General features: G+C 47.9%; 2 protein-coding genes across 2 annotated transcripts in view; one reads left to right on the forward strand and one right to left on the reverse strand.

The window, feature by feature from the left end:
- LOC144119518 (Na(+)/citrate cotransporter-like) overlaps positions 1-8,846 on the forward strand; it is a 30,482-nt gene extending 21,636 nt beyond the window's left edge. Inside the window, exons 12-13 of the mRNA XM_077652107.1 lie at positions 5,375-5,674; positions 7,886-8,846. Of these exons, the coding sequence (XP_077508233.1) occupies positions 5,375-5,674; positions 7,886-8,020 (435 nt within the window). The 3' untranslated portion in view covers positions 8,021-8,846. The remainder of the gene's footprint in view (positions 1-5,374; positions 5,675-7,885) is intronic.
- A 138-nt stretch (positions 8,847-8,984) lies between these two features.
- The window catches only part of LOC144120498 (alkaline phosphatase, tissue-nonspecific isozyme-like), a 45,469-nt gene continuing 31,804 nt past the window's right edge, over positions 8,985-22,649 (reverse strand). Inside the window, exons 2-8 of the mRNA XM_077652945.1 lie at positions 21,792-22,069; positions 20,792-20,966; positions 19,891-20,063; positions 17,930-18,104; positions 16,708-16,839; positions 13,308-13,598; positions 8,985-11,500 (exon numbers count right to left, since the gene is read on the reverse strand). Of these exons, the coding sequence (XP_077509071.1) occupies positions 11,214-11,500; positions 13,308-13,598; positions 16,708-16,839; positions 17,930-18,104; positions 19,891-20,063; positions 20,792-20,966; positions 21,792-22,069 (1,511 nt within the window). The 3' untranslated portion in view covers positions 8,985-11,213. The remainder of the gene's footprint in view (positions 11,501-13,307; positions 13,599-16,707; positions 16,840-17,929; positions 18,105-19,890; positions 20,064-20,791; positions 20,967-21,791; positions 22,070-22,649) is intronic.

Here is a 22,649-nt window from a genome sequence, read left to right on the forward strand (position 1 = left end):
ACAAGCGAAATATGTTTTCGTTTTGTCCTTCGCTTCACGAGCGGACTTTTGCGTCCCCACTACGCGTCTAGAGGCTTTTTGTGGCTTCCTTATAGAAGCCAGAACGTCCTCCTTCAAATTTTATCAAGAAAACTTGGTCGGCGTTTTTGCTTCCCTCCGTCTGATATAAATAATGTTAAAGTAACGCGCAGCCTGAACACACGGCCTTTGTTATCCCAGCAGCCGTTAAAGGTCGATCCTGCTATCCGCCTTGCAAACCTCTTTTCGTTTTTTAATGCCACAACATTAGCATTAGGCATGAAGGCGAGGGCAGTCCGGCGTTATCAGAACCTCCGACGCAAGCTGCAACGCAGCCTTTCTGTTTTAGCAGAGGCTGCGCCCAAGTTCAGCGGTTGTATAGCAGTCTCCGCTAACTTGCCTTGTGCCGCCGGATATTGGAAACAACGACGGCTCCAGTTTGTCATGCTGCTTTTATTTTTTACGTTCACACTTGATAAAGCACAGGAACATCGCGAGTAGTTTAGTAACATTCAGGCTGTGCCGAGGCGTATTTAGTTGCGGACTTTAATTTTTTAAAACCTTTCTGTGAACCTCATTATAACGAAGTCGAAGTGCCCTTGCAGTTCCTTCTTACAGCTGTTTCTTCGTTACATCTTCACGGGACCTTGCTTGCAACTGTTGCATGCCAACGGGCTCAACTGCCACTGTGTATACCGAGAATAACATGTTAGTGTGCCTCAGATGTGCATTGCGGCAACCTTCAACACACTATGGACTAAAGTCTGTAACCGCCTTAATTTCCTTCTGTATATAGACTATCTATAGCGTAAGTTCATAACAGTCTATAATTTACTTTCGGTTATAAACAGTCTATAGACTATCTGTAGCCTTAGTCTATGACATCATTAATTTCTTTTCGTCTATAGACGGTCTTTAGAGTATCTATAGACTATAGTCTTTAACACCTTTATAGTCTATGATAGTCAATAGACTATAGGTAGTCTATACTCTATAGAGCAGTCTATAAAAATCGCAATTTTTTTATCTGACAACCTATACGCTGCTTTTCGACTAGGTCCAGAACAATGTCAATTTCTTTGCACTGCATGCTGATGGGAACTGCATCGGGTGACCGCAACTATGGCTAGAGTCCTCCACCTCCTTCACTATTTCAGGAATTAAAAAAAAATATGTTGTGTGAGGACAATGCAACGCCCTCTTGTATGTTGTTTTTAGAACCCTTGAAAAACTCCTTTTTGTTATACCGTGACTTACATTGTGGATACAATTCAATAATATTGAATGCTAACAGGTAAAGCCAGGAAAGGCGGTCATTCCTAAAGTAAGGGTGCCCGCAAACTGTATTACATTTAACGAACATGCTCTCCCTTGAAGGAATCTCTCGAGACAATTCCATTCCATCTCTCGATCGTTACTGTCCAACGCGCTTAATTCAGAAACATTTCATCAGCGATTCTTCTTCAAAACGTCCTGAAAATAAAGGGGGAAAGACGGGTGTGAAAATTCGAGGTTGTGCCCATCTCTTAGAAACACCGTTTAAAGAGTCTCAAAGAGCATAGACCTCTGCGCGAATAACATATGCCATTCATACCTTTGCACTTTGCGTTCACGTGAAAAAGTGCTGCGACGCAACAATCACAAAGACAGTATTTTTTCGCCCATCCCCATACGCCTGCTTCTTCGGATCAGTTGACACGCTGATGCCGTCCATACCAGTTTTCTAAACACAAACGCATGTAAATAGATGTTATGCTATGCAACTTTTTAATTATATTAGGAAAGTGTGCCACATTCGATTCGGTGGGAGATGCGGCGCGTACGGACAAAGCAGTAAAGTTTCGGGTTTTGTTTTCGCGAAAACAAATAAGGTTTTTAAAGCGCGAGCGGAGAATTTAAGCTTATAAACCAATTGCTCTCTGTGGTATCGGATACCAGATCAAGCTACACTCAGAATGAGCGTGAGTTGTAAAGATATGACCGTGAAATGGATTTCTGTTTGTCGTTTTACCCATTTTACCGCAAGACGGCGGAAAATCATTCGGGCTGCAAACAACTGTGTGCGCGTATGGGTCGGTGTCGTCGGCGTGTTCTCTCGTGAATTACGTTTTCATCGAAATCCAACTTAATCGTCCACATATGGTAAGCCTGCACGATTATTTTTTTATGCATTTGGTCTCCTAAACCACTCTAAGCAGAGCTGTGTGTGCAGAAAGATTGTGCGCAGCGACAAACTTCTTATCCTCGTTTGTAAGGGCAGTTATAAGCATCGGAAGCCATCTGGTTCTCGACTAACTTACGTCTGTGCCGCTGTGTCTTTCATAACGCGCGAAAAGGCAGTAGATGCGAAACCCGTGATAGTTAGCCGCTCCTCGCGAGCTGTCTACTGGCTTTTTCATGTTGCAAGGTAGATGGTGCGGCCAGAAATATCGCATATTCCGTGAGTGATGGCCGGATTAGAACTTTGCGATCGCGCCGTGAGCGTTCGATTTACTGGCGCCTCCGGAAACGCGCACTCACGTTCTGAGGTGGACTACATTTATTTTAATCTTTGTGTTGTCGCCCGTCCGGACCGTGGAGTGCTGTTCATTAAGTGGCGTGCATTGCTTGCTGCGTGTAGACGCTCGCTCGGTGCGCGTCGTGGACAGTGACGTTTCATCAAAGCAGGCTAAGAGTGGAGCATGGGACGTTTGTCGAAGTTTTAGCCAAGCGACGCTGGAATTGCCGGCGCGAATGGCCAGCGTGTACAAACACCGCGAAGAACCTACGAGCTGCATCCCGTCTCCTTTCGTTGCACACATATGGATTCGTCCATCCCTATTATCCGAGCCGCTGGCTGCCATTTCTGGCCTGCAAACTCTCTTCGCTGAATAAAAATTTTCACCACCACCGCCGACCTGCGTGCACTTCATTTTGAAAGCTGAGTAAAGGTCGCCTCGACAAGAGATGGCTTACATTTCGTTCCGAGAGGCTCGTTCATGAACCCCGCTCAGGCGCAGATCTCTCCAATAGCATTTTTGCGAGAGTCAGAGTGCGCGTTTCTGATCTGCAGACTGCTGTATTCCGAAAACGCCAATGTAACTGGTCGCTTATCTGCGCCACGAATGCAATTCAGCGCGCGCTTTGTTGTTATGTCTGCTATGAAGGTGTTAATTGCTTCTTTGATATAGTTCCTACTTTGATCGCGTTCGTTGCTTACGTTGATTTTTCTAGCAGCGTTAGGTTAGGGCACCTGCATGCAAGAACCACCTCTTTACTGCTTTGTTCGGGCTGCACTTGAAGGAAAAACTAAGTGAATTTGAGACGGTATTTAATCGCGACAGTAATGCGCATGCTGTCTCAAGCTCACGTCTGCTTTTGAAACGGCGCAGCTCCAGACACTATGTGCTGTCCGAGTTATTGTGGGTAATGAGCGCGGCATGGAAGAGCTGCAACCCGCTTGTTTCTAAGAGCGCGCGCTGATGTATGAGTATGCTGTTGCGTGTTCGTGCTCCAAGTTATGGGCACAATTTGTGGTCAACTGGTTCGCGTCGGCCTGGCAGGTTTTGCATGGCTTCTGCCCGTTTCATTATGGGCGAATCAAGGCTGATATGTGGCACAATTCTTCGAAGTCTTCTGTTCCAATTAATGTAAAAGGAATGCCTTACAGATATCAGTATTGTCAGCAGGCATTCAGGGTAGAGGTAGAGTGCTCCAGGGATTATGGGTCTTAGTTACAATGTTTTATGAAAACCACTTAGAATTTGTCGCGCGTATTTACTGTAATGAGGAAGCCGGCGTGATGGCCCAGTGGTTATCGTGTTCGTCTGGTGACCTGAAAGATGCAGGTGCGACTCCGGCCTCGGCGGTCGCATTTTGATAGAAGCTAAATGCTAGAGGCCTGTGTACTATGCGATGTCAGTGCTCGGTAAAAACAGTGGGTGGTCGAAATTATCCCGCAGCCTTTCACAACAACGTCTCTGATAGCCTGAGTAACCGTGGATTTTTGAACCCCGTAAACACGAACCAAATGATCAAGACTACCTTTCTAGAATGGGATAGCCAGGATATGTCTAGCGTTGTAAAGCACGTTTTGATGGAGTGGTAATTTTGCAGTTCCGGTTATATTATTTTTTTCCTTTGGGCTGTACAGGTCAACATGCCCGGGTGATTGACTGCTGCCAACTGGTTGCAAGAATGCTTCTGAGAAAACTAGTCGAACCGTTACTTTCAACATTTATTTTTATAATGTGCTACATTCTTATGGTACACGTATTGCATATCCCCAGCCTGCATAGCTTGGAAATAAACTAAATTTGTAAGTATATTATCGTCATGGTCATTTGTGAAGACCGTGTGGGGACCTTTTTCACCACACCATAGTTGCAGACTGTCTGTCTATAGACAATGGTCTAATAAAGGTATAGCAGACAGAGGTCTATAGACTGTCTATGGACAAGGTCTATAGCATTACCAGCCCATATACCTGTGGAATGCCTATAGACCACTGTCTACTGGACCAGTAGACTTTTGTCTAGACTGACTATAGACGGAAATATAAGGAAGTGTATGGTGATAAGTTTATAGATCGCCTATAGACTTGTGTCTATTAGACTTTCAGTAGACATTTGTCTATAGACTGCCTATAGACAAATCAATAGGAAGTGTATGGCCACAAGTTTGCAGCTTGTCTATAGACCTGTGTCTATTAGACTTTCAGTAGACATTTGTTTATAGAAAAACGTCTACTAAATGCGTATGGCGATCAATCTAGACTAGTCTGTAGTATTTGTCTACAGAAAGTCTATATACTTCATAGACTAAAGTCTATAAACAGTCTATGGCCGGTCTGAAGGAATTTTTGTAAGGGAGAAGAGCTGAACTTGAACGTAGCCTTCGCTTAAGCAGACTGCGTGGCAACGCGCAATATGGATGCAGACGACATCCGTACTCCGCGGCCATCTTAGCCGTAGCTCGGCCAAGCTGTGATGCAGAGTCATGTAACAGCAGCGAGAGACCATTCTGTCCCAGGGCGTTGTGAGATGTATTTCACCGCTCGAGTACGGAGGGGAGTGGGCGGTTGTGGGTGGGAGTGGTGGGCTACGGGTGCAGTGTAGGCTTCCATCACGCTCTACCGCGCGTCGCGCACGGTCGCTTATTCGTCCATCCGTATACATTTGCCGCGTTGTCATGACGTCATGTGCTACAACGCCAATGACGACTACACCGCATGAGCGAAACGTGGCCTTAACAGTTGTCGCTGCGAAAAGAGCGGCTCGTGCGCACTTGATGCCGTTTACCGGGGAGGGTGCTGCGGGCTAAGCTGACGTTTGCTGTAAAACTACAAACCGGTCGTCCGCGGCGTGGTGTGTTGCAGAAGTCTGGCCTCACTGACATGATGGTGGTGGGCATGGAGGCCCTGGACGCGGTGCCGGACACTGTGGTGGTCATGTTGCTCTGCATCACGTCGTCGGTGATGACCGAGTTCACGAGCAACGCGGCCATCTCCAAGTTCATGCTGCCCGTGGTGCTCGAGACGGCCATGCATCGGCGCGTGCACCCGCTCTACTTCGGCATCCCCACCACCATCGGATGCTCGTTCGCATTCATGCTGCCCGCCTCGACGCCACCGAACGCCATCGTCTACCACTTGGGGCGCATGACTCCGGGAGATATGGTGCGTCTGCGCATGCGCGCTTTCTGGCCGATTACTGCTTAACGCCAGAGAAAAAAATTCTGGGGACACTTGAGCTTCACCTTAAGGGTATGACGATCGATAGCTTGGTAGATGGAGCAGGCATCACGATTACATGTAATTAAGAACAGGTGTAAAGCGCAGATCTACAAGATAAAATTATGTCACTCAAAACAGTGCGAGGCGAACACCGGGCCTCGACTGTCTGCGATGCTGCCAGAAAAGGAAAATGATTCGTTCAGACAAGGTCGCAGCGCAAGCTCGGCGCGAACGCGGACGACGCCGATTAGCGGCTCTGTCTCGTCTTGCATTGCGCTGCGGCTGGTAGATACATTGGGGCATATATACGGCATTGAGTCGGTACATACTGTCTGATCTATGGGACGAGATGGTAAAGATAATAGAGAGAGGGAAAACGTCTAACGAAATCTGGTGGTGTCAACACCAACAGCAGAAATATGTTTCTAGAGTTGTGTCCCAGGTGTTTTTGCACTCTTTATACAGTAATGATGCCCTTCACCTTAACAGAAATTTGCATTTAAACCTCTTCGATTACACCTGCCTTAGCTTGCATGCATGGCGCAAAAACTTCATTGAGAACTTTGCTTGTTAACCACCCACCACTAGCACATAATGGACGGCACCCTTCACATTTGGGCACCCGCCGCGGTGGCTCAATGATTGGGGCGCTCGACTACTGATCCGGAGTTCCTGGGTTCGAACCCGACCGCGGCGGCTGCGTTTTATGGAGGCAAAACGCTGAGGCGCCCGTGTGCTGTGCGATGTCAGTGCACGTTAAAGATCTCCAGGTGGTCGAAATTATTCCGGAGCCCTCCACTACGGCACCTCTTTCTACCTTTCTTCTTTCACTCCCTCCTTTATCCCTTCCCTTACGGCGCGGTTCAGGTGTCCGCCGATGTATGAGACAGATACTGCGTCATTTCCTTTCCAGAAAAAAAACATTATTATTATTATTATTATTATTATTATTATTATTATTATTATTATTATTATTATTATTATTATTATTATTATTATTATTATTATTATTACAATTGGGCTTCGGAGGATGAGCCCATGACTTCAAAGGTTCGAGATGAGGTGCGTTCTTGTTGTGTTATGTTGTAGCGCTCTATCTTCGCTTTCTTTGTGTCTTGGAGAGTTATTGACAGAATAATTAATGATTAAGAGTATTTCGCTGTCAAGATTTCCAAGATTGCCTGCCTGGAAGATAGCATAATCGTTTTCGAGAAAGTTTTATGTTCTTTGGTTGTTGAGGTAATGCAAAGAAATTGCTACTTTCAACTTTAATTAAGTCTTAGCAGCTCCAAAAAATGTTTCAAAAAATCTCCGCTTCCGGACGTCCGGGGGATTGCAGGGTAGAAACTGGGTTGTTCGACGGATTGCTTTAACAACAACAAGGACAGCACACAGAACATAAGGGCGGCACATTCACTTTTCTGGTCGTTCTCCTTTTCTGTGGGCTGTCTTTGTCGCGCTTGACTTCTAGAAGCTATGCGCCAACTTGCCCCGCTAAGTGTTTATTGCAAAGTTTGAAATAAATGCGGCTTGTCTTTACCTTCAGTCGCTTAAAAACACCCACTTAGACACATGAATTTAGTAACCTTGTGAAATGGCTCTCCAGAAAGCCTTATTTCTCCAAGTATTTTAATCAGGAGAATGGTCAACAAAAAAGACTGCATGCAGCCGAACAATTGCGAACAAACGGCCCAGCAGCGCACGAAACAGCATCGTGGCGTCGCGGTTATCACATTATTCCGTGTAAAATGTGTACTGCCACCGGCAGCGGTGGGTCAGTAGTTAGGGCGCTCGGCTACTGAGCCGTAGTTCCCGGGTTCGAACCTGACCGCGGTGGCCGCGTTTCGATTGAGGCGAAACACAAAGGTGCCCGTGTGCTGTGCGAAGTCAGTGCACGTTAAAGATCCCCAGGTGGTCGAAGTTATTCTGGAGCCCTCCACTACGGCACCTCTTTCTTCTCTCTCTCCCTCCTTTATCCCTTGCTTTACGGCGCGGTTCGGGTGTCCACCGACATATTTGAGATAATTGCTACGCCATTTTCCTTCCTCAAAAAACAATTTTCAAAATGTCCACTGCTACATACAGGCTTCGTTCGGGTCGTCATGCTACAGTTATGCTGCATTTCCTCACTGTCGGATGTCGTTTCGTGCACAGATAGGCCCGGGCTTCCTCATGAACCTGATCTGCGTGATGTTCGAGATCGCTGCCATCCACACGATCGGCTCCTTGGTCTTCGACGTCTACCAATTCCCCGAGTGGGCCTCCAGCGACATGGCCCGCGGCTTTTGATCCTCGAGAAAGCAACAGCTGAAGTCAAGCATGGCTTCGTCTTTCGCGTCCTGATTTTTCGTCTCGTGCAGCAAAGCACGTTATAGTAAAAAAAAAATACTTCCGGTCGATTCTCTTTGCTCGTAACACGTAAAGAACACGTGAGCTTGTGTGAACTAAGGCTCCTAAGTGGACTCCTTTTAAAATAGACAACGCAGTAGTCGAGATGGTAAGGGGCGGGAGGGCACATATCCTGCTTTCTTTTTTAGCTCAGCCTTCATTCTCCATGCAAAAAGAAAACGACAAGACCTGCTCGTAATTAGATTTTTGGAGCTGAATGCAAGGAAAGTGTGAGCCAACGCTACAGCTTTAAGCGAATGAGAAATGCAGAAGCCGAATAGTTTAAATTCATCGCATTCAGTGCGGCGAGGTACTGTGGGGTACCTAAATATGTATCTAAATTTAACTCCTTGGTGTCAAACATTACGCGTTAAAATACAAAGGAAAAAATGAAGTTCGAGCATGTGAAGCTGTCGCCGAAACCGATGGAAACACAGAGGAATATTTATTTTTTATTTGTGGGTTGGGATGAGGGTTGCCTTATACGGCAATCCCCATTTGAAGACTGCACGAATGCCTCAGAATTAGGCGAAGAAGATCCATGACAAAAATGAACATGGAACGTAGATGACGATTATAGTTTACTCACGTCAACGAGAGCTTTCGATTAGCGCGAAGGGAGCGAATTTAATTTTTCCCACATTACAAATATACCTAATGGCACAAATTGTCATGGAGTCTCGTATACTTACATTAGGCAGCTACTTGTAGCTCAAGCAGCAAATAGGTGCAAAGTGACGAGTTTTTTATTTCATTTTTGTACCTTAGTAATAATGGCTAGGAATAACGACCTCTTGCAGCACTTGCTCGACGTCCAGCTCGCAAAGTGTCACCGACGAAAAAGTCTCCTCAAAAACCAAGACAGTTTCGACAACCGAGTAGAATATTTTATTTCGTGGATTTTCTGTCGGAAGACATTCAATCCGACAAGCTTAATGTGTCTCGTGGAAGATAACTGACTCATCGGATTTACACATACGTGGAAGACAAAATTTCGCAAGGTAGCAAAGATGCACACAGGCTCAACAAAACTCGCAATGCCGTACATGCTTAGTGACGGTTAAAATATGCCCATGTTCTTCAAAAACGACTGAAGCCCATCTCCAGAAAACAACACACCGCTCGTTTTCCCCATCCACACGAGGCCAGCGTGTGATATCAGCTCGCTGATTACAGACGATTGCGCTTGCATAAATATGGCAGCACTGAGTTCGGGTGTGAGGAAAGATGAGTTTTTAATTCTCCAAGCCTTTGTATTTCAAGGAGCCACACGAAGACAATTCAATGCCGAAATTAACGAGAGCCTTCATGAAACCGAAATATTGTAATAAGGTGTAATTGCATGAACAGAAAAGTGGATGACATTTCACTAGCTTTATGAACACACTATCCACACATAACAACAAAGCACTTGCTCGTAACATGCCAAAGGGATAAAAAAACGACTTTATGAAGGCTCAAAGTAGCGTGCCTTAACAGAGCCAAGGGGTACTGCATAGCATCCACAATATGCATACTGTAAACACGCAAACAAGCCGGGACGTAAGACAAAGCGAGATTACAACATGCATTCCAGTACAAGCCAACTAGCCTGCCTGTCTTTGTTAGCATCCTCAGGTGCTGCTTTGTTTTTTACATATGCAGACTGTAAGCAGCCATTTCGATGTCTTTTATGCTTTCACAAACATGCTCATGATTTTCACAACAGAAGTTATTGCAGCCGCCAACCATCTGAGCCGCAACGTTAAGAGGGCAGCAAAGAGCCGTTATCACGATCACTGACAGTTTCATTTCTATGATTGAGTCGCCGTACAATTTGTTCACTCTTCACTGCGAGCACTGCCTGTGCACTGAAATACTGCAATGACTGTATCATAAGGTGCTGTTATGGTATTATGCATAAGCCACACAATCATATGACACAGAGTGGAATCTCTGTGGGAAAAGAGGCACCAGTTTATTTAAGGTGCTGTTAGTAACTACAGCTGCCATATTTTCCATTTATTTTGTGTATTCAGGCTACAAGCTTCACATGACTCTTTTACTCTTTCGTTTATATTCCTCAGCGATTTCAACCTCATTCAAGTTTATTTTTTAAGTGGCGTTCTCAGTGCGAACGCCGTCCGAATCAGGCAGCTTGGGAATGGGAGTGGGCATGATAATTCAGATGTAGCATTCCGCAGTTTTCCAACACATGAAATTGATTGGCTTGGCATTTAGCAAAGTTTTACAGCGAGAAAAAAAACTCCATTCTGGCCTTGAAACCAAACAAGCACAATTTTATTAAAACAAAATAACAGACACTGCGCATCGCCACGTATGATTGCGCAGTCAAGCCGGTAGATTGGTACATTTTACAATTTAAAAAAATTTGCTGTCTTTACATAGAACGCACGCGCAATGTTATGGAGACTAGCGGCGTTTGTATAGCCCTCAGTAAAACATGTGAAGTGCATGCTGCATGGAGCTATACTACCCACATAGGCGGCTGTGCCATGCCAATCCTGAAACTGAAATTTTCTGGGACTAAGAACATTTTTTATGTGCCACGTCCTGTAGTGTGCAAAATGAAGTGTATTATAGTAGTTCGTTCCTCTTGAGTTGTGTTTTTGTGGGGCTGTTCTGTTCTTCGACAATCCAATACAAGCAGCTCAAGTGGCATGAGAGAACAGCAGATTATAGGTCCCGGAATTCGCTGCACTGATTACGAGTTCGATTCTCACTCGTTGCGTAGAAAGCATGCCTTTGATTCATTATGCCTAAAAAGAATGGTGCTCAAGCGTACCTCAAGCTACGACAGTGACATTAAAGGTGGAAGTCTGGTCAAAAATCTTCAAGCCACATAATGCAACACTCACAAGTCCCCTGAAGACCAAATAGCACTTACTGGTCAGGACGAGGTCTTCCCCATCTTAGAGCGATTCAGAGCTCAGTGGTGCCATTAGTGCTCTTTTACACCCCTGAAAGGCAAGCCATGTGGCATGAAAACTTTCAAGCAGGAATGTACTTTGTAGTGTTGTATGCAGTGCACCCTCAGTGTAGCTTCATTCAGTGCAGTTGCACCCAGCCTATGTGTGTGTTGTACATGCCGTCCCTACCAAAGCACCGCTAGGGATGCTGCCAGCGCCAGGAGCGCAGCTACGGCGGATCGCGTCGCCGGTGGTGCCGCCGCGGAGGCCCTCTGCTCGAGGCATCGCGACCGGAGCAGGGCGCCGTCCCCGAGGCAGGCGGCGTAGTCCAGGAAGTGGGACACGGCGTGCTGCTCGAGCACACCGTGCACCGCGTGCGCCATGGGGCCAGCGGCGTACAGCGCCACGTCCTCGCCCGCGTGGGTCTCCAGGCGCAGGGGCACGGCGCTCACCTGCTGGTAGTCGACAGCCTCTGCGAAATATCGAGGAGCCATGAGCCCCTCTTTGCTGTAGCGGATTTACAACACCTGGCATTTCCTTGGTGTGTGCGAATGTGCAGTTCAAGGAAATGTGGGGTGTCCATGACCATCTCGCGCTGCAGAATACCGCGACAAAATCTCAATTTACGTCGATCAGGGTTATCGTTGACCAACCTCTGTGAGTCTTGTGGCGAAATTGAGTCAGAAGATCACTTTTTCCTCTTTTGCCGCCGGTTCGCTTCTCTCCGTAGAACATACATGGCGTTCCACCTCGCTCGACTGTGGCTACCTCTACATCTATTCCGATCCTCCTCTCCTTTGGTTCAAGCGCCAAGGGATATGCCTTGAAACCAGTGTGCATTTTATTAACGGATATATAATTGCATCACGTAGATCCTTATGCTAGAATGTGAATTCACAGTTTTCTCGTTTCCGTTCTTTTATCACCTTTTTTAATCCAAATTCTAGTCTTCGTCACATAATTATCCAATTACTCCACTCCTTACCCATGTCTGCGTTTGTATCAGCAATGCACCCTGGCCAATCCTCCGCCGTGGGTACGTGCCATTCAGCCTGAGGACATCATCATCATCATCACCACCAGAGCTAGGATCTCTTGAAAAAGAGCGTTTGCGCCTCTTTCGCCCATTAGCGAGCATGAAAATTGGTTTTTGGGAAAAGGAATTATGGCGCAGTATCTGTCTCACATCTCGCTGGACACCTGAACCGCGTCGTAAGAGAAGGAATAATGGAGGGAGTAAGAGAAGAAAGGAAGAAAGAGGTGCCGTAGTGGAGGTCTCCGGAAGAATTTAGACCACCTGGGGATCTTTAAGAGTGCAAACTACACGGGCGCCTATGCGTTTCGCCTCCATTCAAACGCTGCTTATTGGTGCACGAATTAAGGCGAGCATTCCTGCAAGCGGAAGGAGGAGTGTATTGGAAATACAGGGCGGCAACGACAGCGTTACAAGCTTTTAAAAAAAATCGTTTTGTATCTTCCCTCATCTTTGGACAATTGGTAGTGAGCTACTTCTCTCCATCCGAATGTACAGAGCATAAGTGGGTGAAGAGTGTGGTAGTCTGAACTTCACAGACGATGTGTGCTTGTTTCGTGTTGAGTGACGGGCGTGGCTGAGGAAAGACGGTGCGGTTTTCCCTGATATTCTTGTTGCTGTTTTTATGTTTTAGCGCCTTCCGTTGACGTTGGATTTAGCCAGGGACTCGGGGAGATCCAGGAATCGCATAACAGTAGGCCCATGCCTAACAAGAATTGGTTTGGTTTTTGTGGTGTTTAACGCCCCAAAGCGACTCAGGATATCAGGGACGCCGTAGTGAAGGGCTCCGAAAATTTCGACCATCTGGGGTTCTTTAACGTGCACTGACATCGCACAGTACACGGGCCTCTAGAATTTCGCCTCCATCGAAATTCGACCGCCGCCGCCGGGATCGAACCCGCGTCTTTCGGGTCAACAGCCGATCACCATATTCCGCTTCGCCACCGCGGCTACTTGCTAACAAGAACTGGGGAGATGCAACCAGCGCGTCCGCTTCTCGTTCTTAATGACCGACCTCATTCTTTGGCATATCAAACACCGTGATCAGTCTTACTGGCTCCAACTGTTGGCTGCAGGGACGGCAAACTGGTTATTTGTCCCAATGGACTGTCCATTGTAAGTCCATTGGACCTATAGTTTTTATTTTTTTAAAACTGACAAGTCACTGCTGAATAAAGTGAATGCGCCTAGACCAAACAGCGGTAGATTCTGCCTCGCCACTCCCTACGAAGCATGGTATCCGCACCTGTATTTGCATCAGCCCTCCGCTTAGTAGTGGAGGGCCCGTTGGCGTAGGAGAGGGTGGTGTACGGCAGGCCGTCCTTCTCGGAGAGCCCGGCGACGCCCAGAATGGGGTTGCCCCTGGCCGGGTAGCCGTTGAGCGTGAACGAGTGCGAGTGGTCCGCCGTGACCAGCACCAGCGTCTCCTGCAGGTCCACCAGCTCGAGGGCGGCGGCCACTGCGTCGCTCAGCTCCGCCGTCTCGCGCAGCGCCAGCGCCGCCCGGTTCTCGTGGTGGCCGTGGTCGATGCGGCCGCCTGCGAGCGCCCGTTCGCGGTGGGTCGAGGTTTACGAAGCGCTAGTCCTGTTTACGAAGTACAGTTCCGGTTTACGAGTTGACGCTTGTGAGCCAACTTTTCTTTAGTACCGCTCACTGACAATGAAATTGACAATGTCAAATATCTACCCAGGTAGCACGCTTCGAAGGCACTTCACTTACTTAACCGATAGATAATCACCATGATTTATTTGTAATGCGTTGCAAAATTCGGCATATCTTCTGTCGCTCCGTAGAAATCTTTCAGTTTCTAGTTCAGCCTAATGTCGGGCCTTTATCTGTATGCCTATTATCTGTCCAGCCGTTGCCACTAGGGTCATATGCCCATTACCCGAGCTGTAATTGACACTGAGCTCGTGGTTCACCGAACGCGACACGTAGCAAGTGCCCTCTCTACGTGCAGTGGGAGGTGACGCTCGTCCTCCAGTATCGTCAGCGCATCGTTGGCACTTTCCTCCACATCTGGATACAGATCATCGGAATAGCCGCTAAACGTCGCTGGCTTCCTGCTACAAAACGCTGCTTCAGATTATTCTCAGAGCATGCCTTGACACCCTAAGAATGGATTCCTCGGAGACATACTGCGACCTTTAACTGCAACCGATGAATACTGCATGGTACAAGCGACATGTGTCGTTTTATATTTCTTTAAGAAAACAAAATATGGAACTATGAAGCTAACCAGTGCATACATTAATAGCAAGCAAAGACACAGAGAGGTGGCCGCGTGGCTACTGCACGCAGTAAACTTTGCATACAGAGCATGGTAATGTACAGCACTATTTCAAAGGCATAAAAGTGCCGTCACTCGAGACAGCAGAAGGGCGAGAAAAGCAATCGTTAATATCGGAAGTAGTCCAGATGACTTCTGATCTTCGCGTTCTCGTTCTTCAGATGCCTCAGCTTAACGCGTGCCGGTTCAGAGCCACGCTTTGCCTTTCGGTGCCTGGAAGTTCAGTGAAGCGCTCTTTTTAAATCCATACTTTCGCCAGTGAACTGCGTCCAAGCCAATCTGCTGCTTCTTCACCTATTCTCTCTCCTCCCCCTTCTATATTTCGAACATTTTAGTTTTACATCCTTCGTGTTGTGTTGTGTTCTGTTTTATGACACATAGGCAGCTAAGGCCATCGTGCGCCAAACGCAAGATTTAATATGTCTGTTTAGTGTGAAGAAATTTAAAGATTGTTTTGTAACACTACAGGAGGTTTAGGACGTTTGCATCTTTTAGGAACGAAACAAAAGAAGAGGTTTGCACTAGGGAATTTTCTCCTAGGAGTAAAAAAGGGTGTAATGGGATGCGCTCGTCATAAAATTGTTAGAAATGCTTTTTCCTAAGTTCATCAAGGTTTGTATAGGATATTAATATCTGGTTTGTGGTGACCATCTCTCCATGCAGGTTTGTCTTTTTTTGCCAGAATGAAGTTATGTGTTAAGTGCGTGTGTCCAACCTTCGTGAGTCGACAGAAGTAATAATGAGCCAAGAAACGCGGATACGCTGTTGCCATTAGAATGTTTCCGGTAGAGAGAGAGAGGCGGGAGGGCGGAATCTAAAAAAGAAAAAAGGAAACTAGTAGCACAGTTTCAAAGAATGGCCAGGAAAGCGGGCACTTCTCCTACTACTGTGCCACTGTTGTCGCGTGGTCTCTTAGTAGTCCTTCAGAGACTACCACAGAAGAGCGACACTTTCCAAGCAGCTTTCCGTAAGGTCGTTTCAAATGCATTCAGCGCGCCGGCGTCCAGCTTTCAATTCAACGTTTTCGTAGCCCGAGGCGCTTGTGTATAGTGACCGCAGATGCCCAGACGAGCGACGACGCAGCCGTCTCCGCCTCCTTCCGGGTAATTTCCGCGAGCGCCGGGTTCCTCCGCATCGCGTAATGGCCGGCCCTGTTCCGCGGCCCCCTCCGGCAGCGCGAACAGCAGCCCCTCTTCCCGTGCACACAAGGGAAACCTCGTCCGTCCATCGCGAGTAACAATGGACCGGTCTGTATACAGCCGCATGCATGCCCATTCCGTTGAAGGGTGCTCGGCCGTGTTTACAGAGCCGCGCAGACCAAAATATACGCAAACACACGGTAGTAAAGAAACTGCGTGTTCCTTCTCTCGCTGTGATCTCCGTTAGGCGACGAGATCCAAAAACACACCCCGCACGAATGATCACTCGCTTCCGGCTCTCTACGGAGGGCCTCACGCAGTAAGCGATTTTTTTTATCCTTGTCGTTGGCGATGGGGCCATCATCACTGAGCAGAAGCTGCGGAAGCAGCAGACGAGTTTAATAGCGGAAAAGCTGGCACGGTCTCTCTCAAACAGCGCTTCAGAGCAGTGTGTGGTGCTATTTTCAAGTGCTCTTCTGCGAAGTGAATGCTTCCTGGCGATGCTCATTACTTATAAAAGTTCTGCATAATTCGCGCAATCGCTTGGGAAGAAAACGAGAAAACATTTCAGTACGTTTTCGGCAGCCGCCTTGAAATATGGCACGCAACGTGTGTTTGCAATGTTCAGCTCAGTAGACGGCTGTCGAGGCTACCGTTTGTTCAAAAGGATCCGTGGAAGGCAACTCAAGCTTTAATTTTTCGATGCTTGTACATGGTACCCACAACCCTCACAAGGCCAACAGTCTTCACAGGTGAGCAGATGCGTTCCTCTAGTCAAACATTACGGAGTATATTCGAAAGAAGAAATAAGTGTTAATGTTCGCCACATGTTGAACAAGATGATTCTGACTTTCAGTGGAGACATGACGCACGGTTTAACTGGGGTTATTGCGTTGCAAAAATAAATGTATGAACAAGGAGCATAAGCTCTGCCTCATGCTGTTGGGGCACACCAGCAAGCGGCTTTAGCAAATTCTCTTAGTTAAGACTCAGTCCTGCTCGGCAAGAAACAAATTTAAGTCCTCTTGGCGAAACGTTGGTTAACGAACTGAGGATTTACTCTTGCACCTTGTTCATCTCATGTCAATTCCATCATCCCTGCCTCCTGTTTATCGCGAAGTGAGGAATACAAAACCGCAGAAGTTTGGAATCGCAGAAGCACGCGCTAAACACACACACGCACGCATGCACACACACAGAGGCTAATCAAGGCTCACCTTCGACCATGAGCGCGAAGCCGTCGCCGCGCCTGCGCAGAATCTCAATGGCGGTGACCACCATGTCGACCAGCGAGGGCTGCTTCTCCTGGCGGTACAGCTCGTACGACATGTGATCTCCCGAGAAAAGTCCTGCGCCGATGCGTGTGAAAGGGACACTGACATTGCAGCAAGTCGTTGCACATACTTCGAACGCTTTCCGTATATTTCATTAAGCTTCAGACCATTGTAATCGAATTCGAGTTAGCATTGTGTTGTAACATACCCACGTAGAACACGGTTCGATCAGTTGCTGCCTGAACAGAGTTTTTCCGGGTGCAGAAGACTATGTACCGGAATCGCTTTTGAGTCGGCGCTTGACTTCCTGAGTGATGTGGGAACGAGTGCATGTCGGTGAACCTTTCGTACCTTTAATATTGCATGATTTATTCCGCTTTTTTGGTGATGTGTTTGGGTCATTTTACGTGAAATATTTATTCGGCATATTTAATTTATTGTTCAGTTATTAACAAGGAATATTTCTGACATACATATGAGACGTACTTCGCAAATTTCACTCCAATCTGTAATTAAAATTATCACCAAAGATGCGTCGCCAAAGATGCGTCATCAAAGATGCGCCACCAAACATGCGTCATTAAAGATGCGTCTCCAAACATGCGCCATCAAAGATGCGCCCCCAAACATGCGTCACCAACACTGGAACACGATTCCATATCAAAGTAACTGTCAATAATCTATAAGAGATTACATTGGCAGGGCAGTGAATCCCGTACAATATGCTGTCATGCGTATAGCTCTCCTATTCTCCCTGACAAGTTAAATGTTCATGATTATAATGTCACTGATAAGCCCGATTCAGACACTTCTGTTGATACAACATGCTGCAAATCACTGCTCTTTTCTGTACCATACAAATCACTGCAGTACAGTCTTCTTGGAACATTCCAAGGTGCACAAAACGCTTAGTAATTACCGCCACTTTAAGAAAGGTCAACACTCACCGCACGTGAAAAATCGCCCATCTGCGCCCCACCTAGATCCGACGCTACTGCGCATACAAATTATTTGCTCAAGATCAGGCGTATATTGCACTCTATACATAAACGAATTCATAACAGTTCCCATTATTAACAAAGTGGGTGGTAAGAGCCACGTTTAACAGTACCCGATGCAGGCAAGCGCTGTCACGACAATGTAGGTTTCGACAGCGCCGCCTTACCCAGCAGGTACTCGGTCTTGTTGGCGTCGATGGCCAAGAGTTCCTCTCGAGAGCCGACAAACTTCCGATTCTTCTTGTCCTTCTTCCACTGGTCGACGAGGTCGAGGCCGTCACTTCGCTTGCCGCCACCTCGCTGCTTGTCCTTGAAGTACGCCAGGCCGCCACCCAGAATCACCTGTGCGCAGTGCAGGACCAGGCTGTACCAAGCAGTTGTCCAACGCACAGGACATAGGGAGTCAGCAGCGCGTAAGGATCATCAGCCTGACTACGCCCACTGCAGCTAGGACAAAGGCCTCTCCCATGTCTCTCCAATTAATCTTGTCCTGTGCCAGCTGAGGCCACCTTATCCCCGCAAACTTCGTAAGCTCATCCGCCCACCTAACCTTCTGCCGCCCCCTGCTACGCTTACTTTCTCTTGGAATCCACTCGGTTACCCTGAAGGACCAGCAGTTATCTTGCCTTCGCATTACATGCCCTGCCCAAGCCCATTTCTTCCTCTTGATTTCGACTAGGATGTCATTAACACGCGCTTATACTTTTTATACACTGCTGTAGAGAAGGCGAAGACCTTCCGGTCGGACGTGCTTATATTTATAACGCCCAGAATCACTTCAAAACGCAATGTAGTTGACCAAAGAACAGTGTGGAATCCCATAGCCGTCAACAAATTTCTAAATCGTATGCGAAATACGCATATATTCACACGATTAGCAAGGACCCCTGTTTCATTGTGCTCGCATCCTGCTCCGTTTGTAAAACACGACTAGCACGCTGGTACAAATGCGCTTCCCGCTCTTTCAGCCGTTACTTAACGTCGTCTGCGAAGCTGACGAGACTTGTACTACCCCTCGCGTATTTGGCGATGTGCCATATACGTAGTACGCAAATCGCGGATTCTTCGCCCACTGCTAGGGAGAAGTGCAGCGGTGGCTTTACAGCGCTCTTCCCCCTCTACAGAGCCCAGAAACCAGACTCGCATATCCTCACATCAGTTATTTTTATTGGCCACCATGCGAACACAGCAAATCTGCATAGTGATTTGTCACGATATGACGACATGATTTCGGCATTTTGGTACCACTGAGTTACAAACAAACAACTAATATGACGTCGTGAACCCCGGAAAGTTTCCATGACGCACTTTCGGTGTCTAGGTTGGGTCAAGTTACGAAGGAAGGAAGACTGCGGTAACTGACCAACTTTGGACAGACACCCTGAACCATAACTTAAGGATTTGGGTGAAAGGGGTAAATGGAGAGATCGGGGGGAGGGTGGGGGGAGGGTTGAGGCTGAACCCACTCGTGCTCTGGACCGCACTGCAGCAGGTCGCCATACAGCCGCCTGCATAGAGCTTAAGTCCCTGCGCGCCTCTCGCTATATAAAAAGGCAGTGCGATAAGTTTAACACGTTAGTATTGGTTCATTTTGATGGAAGAACAGCGAAAGAAGACGACCACACAATTGAAGGCACACACGACGACCGCTTACTATCAACAAAGACGTTTATTCATGCGCTCAGTATAAATGCAGTGCAAGAACAACAACACAAAGAAAGGAAAACAATGCCTTTGTTGATAGTAAGCGCTCGTCGTGGGTTCCTTCCAGTCTTTCGTCCCTTTTTTGAGCTGTTCTTCCATCAATATAAAAAACTCACGGGACGGTTACGACTGCGTAACGCGAGGTTCAACGATAGCTGTTTAGGCGTTCAGTTTTGGGGATATTTTGCTGGCGCACTGGTGTAGTGGTCATGTGGTACACCCGTGCACTGGCAGGCGGCTGTTCCAAACAAAGCCACCCGTAGGATTATGCGACCGAGGTTGACCGGCGTACCCACCGGTTACGCCGACGACGGCGGACGACTACGACTCGAAAGCCAGGGACGGGCGCCTAACAGCTATCGCTGTAAAATGCCTCCTTTCTTCGCCGCTCCAGCTAGAGAACTGCAACGCCACGATTGCTCACATTAAGGTTCTTTCCGGGCTCGTCCTCGACGAGCTGGCGGGCGATGTCCTTGCAGCGTGTGCGCTTGGGCATCTTGGAGTCCATCTCCCAGTCGCGATGCGCCACGTGCGCGTACAGGGCTGCCGGCGTGGCGTGCGTCACCCGCGTGGTGGTCACCAAGCCCGTGGCCATGCCTGCAGACAAAAGGGATCCCGTTACCTTACTTGTGGAACAGTCGAGGCCCCGTTAGCGGTGCTGCACTGGCAAGCCGCAATTTACTGACGAGAGGCAGCAACTAATTTCTACATGGACTAATTCCGTTATGTACGAACAAAGTTCTGAATCGGGCCCGTGTTTTGCTCTTCCTTCTTGCATTTTCTATGCGAGCTTCACAGGTTGTCATTCAACAGGTAACTGAGGAAAGGGAAGAAAGTACCAAGAAAAGCGGCGTTTTTCAGAGAGTGGGAGAACTCTTCCACAAGACGTCGTGTCGCGCATTAGGAGTTCAGAGGCTAGCACAAACGTGCTTAATCAGAGCCTTTTGTTAGGGTGGGAACGCTGGGGTGGTAAAGTGAGCCCCGCCTACAAGATTTCACGCCTGAGCTCGAATTTCGGACAGGCACTGAGTGAAAGTAGTGATCTCGACCGGGGTTGGGGGCAGTCTGCGCCTGCTGTGAAGCATGCCTTCGAATTCTTAGTTGAGCTCCAGTTAACGACAGTTTCTCGCTACCCAGCCGAATTTCGCACTTCGACAGTGCCATGTTGGTATGTGCAAGTAAGCGTGTTATGATTTTTGGTCTAGCTAGAGCCCAAGTTAGTGGGCTCCTTTTTTCGCACCACCATTCCTGAAAACTTTTGATGACAAGTAAACGGGCAGTGCAAGGGAGCGGAGACGTGTCACGTATATATGTGCGGCCGTTACCCCTGTCCTGGGCCCTCTTGATGAAGGAGTGCAGCTCGTTGCCAGCGGCCGAGTCGCATTCCGAAACGTTGGCCCTGGCTGACAGGCCCAGCATCGCCATCTTGGTTTTGGCGCCACAGAAGAGCGCTGTCGCGGACGCCGCGCTGTCCGTCACCTGCCGGTCCACCGCGTACGTCTGCGCAAGGAGGAAAAAATTGGCAGTGGCTTAGCTCGGCTATGCCAGGACATACGTAGCGAAAGCTAAGGCGCGCGGCTTCTCCTCTGACGTCATGCCTGATGGCGAGGTGGCGGCGCCGTGGTTGGTCACGTGGTACAGCGCGACCACGGTTGGACTGCGAGCACTGCGAAACTACGAGATCGTAGCCAATGTAGCTTTCGCTACAACAGTGAGGTCAAACCTATGCGTGGCTCCGCTAAACCAAGGCCCCGACACGTCGCCATTTTTCACAGTTCCGTGTGATGCGATGTGTGCAGTGGAGAGCAGAGTGCGGAGTAAAGTGAAGTGCAGCAGGGAGTGTGGAGTAGAGTTGAGAGCATGGAAAACTAGTACGGTGAAGAGTAGAGTGTGGAATATGAACTAGAGTATTCGGTGCATGGAACTACCGTTACAAAAATTTCTTTAGACAGCGTATAGACTGTCCATAGACTTCTGTTTATAAAGTCTATGGACTGTCTATAGACAAACCCTAGACAACAGTCTATCGACAATACAAATCCTACAGACAGTCTATAGACAATCCATAGATCTATGGTCATACAATTTCAGTAGACTGTTGTCTATAGATAGTCTGTGGATTATGAATAGGCAAAAAATATCTATAGGAAGGCAGTAGAGTCTGTAAGAAGTATATAGACTGTCTATAAACCATTTTTGCCAGGGTACTGCTCATTTCATCGCTCCGCGGAAGAGCGGAAAGTGTGCGAGTTCGCTGAAACCTACAACCTCTCAGACTCTTTACCCGCGATACTGCGCTATTGCATTTAGGAATACCGTGTGTACCTTAAGGAGCGCCGTGTAGGGGAAGCGCTCGAAGGAGAGGCTGCCTTCTTCACCAGGCTGCTCACTGTCCCGCTGGGCGCGGTAGATGCGCGAAGCAGTGACCGTCGAAATGCCCATCCCGTCTCCCACGAACACGATGACGTTCTTCGCTGGCGCGTCCACCACCGGCGACGACAGCAGGCGCGACACGCTGTCCTGGCCCGTCTGTCGCCAGAACTCGGGGTCCTCCTCCCCATCGGGGACCGGTGGGCTCTCTGAAGACGTCGCCGTCGGGTTCGCTGCGTGCAAGAGACAAATAACAAGTAAGGAAGATAGATAGACAAATTACACAATCAATTTAGATAAATTACGATCAATAAGAATGTTCATCACTCAGCTAACTGCATAATCACAACCAATTTTCGCGCCTGCCACAACTCGCACTTGTTGCGGCCAGATTCAAAGGTGGGACATAAACAGGAAGGGCATAGACAGGGGTCACTACGATGGACTGCCAACCGCTTAGTATTTCACTCTGGCCGGAAGATATATAGGCGCCGCAGAAGTATGAAACCACGAAAAGTGTTCATGCTCGTCGGAGCAGTTTTACTGTAATCGCAGAACTGCTTCCGTCTGAGTTAGTTGGTTGCCTCTCAACGCAGCACCACACAAGCGCTATCAGCTCTTACGTTTGCCTTTCCCGACACTCTGTTCTGTGTTTTTGTTGCCTTTTTTCTTCGCATGCAGTGTTAATGCAGATAGTACTCTGACAGTACTTGAACAGACACTGAAGCACCATTTGCGTGCGACAATTTCCTGGAGTTAAAACGGCACATCAAAACAAAATTTCACGCGGTTATACATTCGCCTCAGCGGGAA

This window comes from Amblyomma americanum, chromosome 2 (assembly GCF_052857255.1).
Source record: "Amblyomma americanum isolate KBUSLIRL-KWMA chromosome 2, ASM5285725v1, whole genome shotgun sequence".
NCBI lineage: Eukaryota > Metazoa > Arthropoda > Arachnida > Ixodida > Ixodidae > Amblyomma > Amblyomma americanum.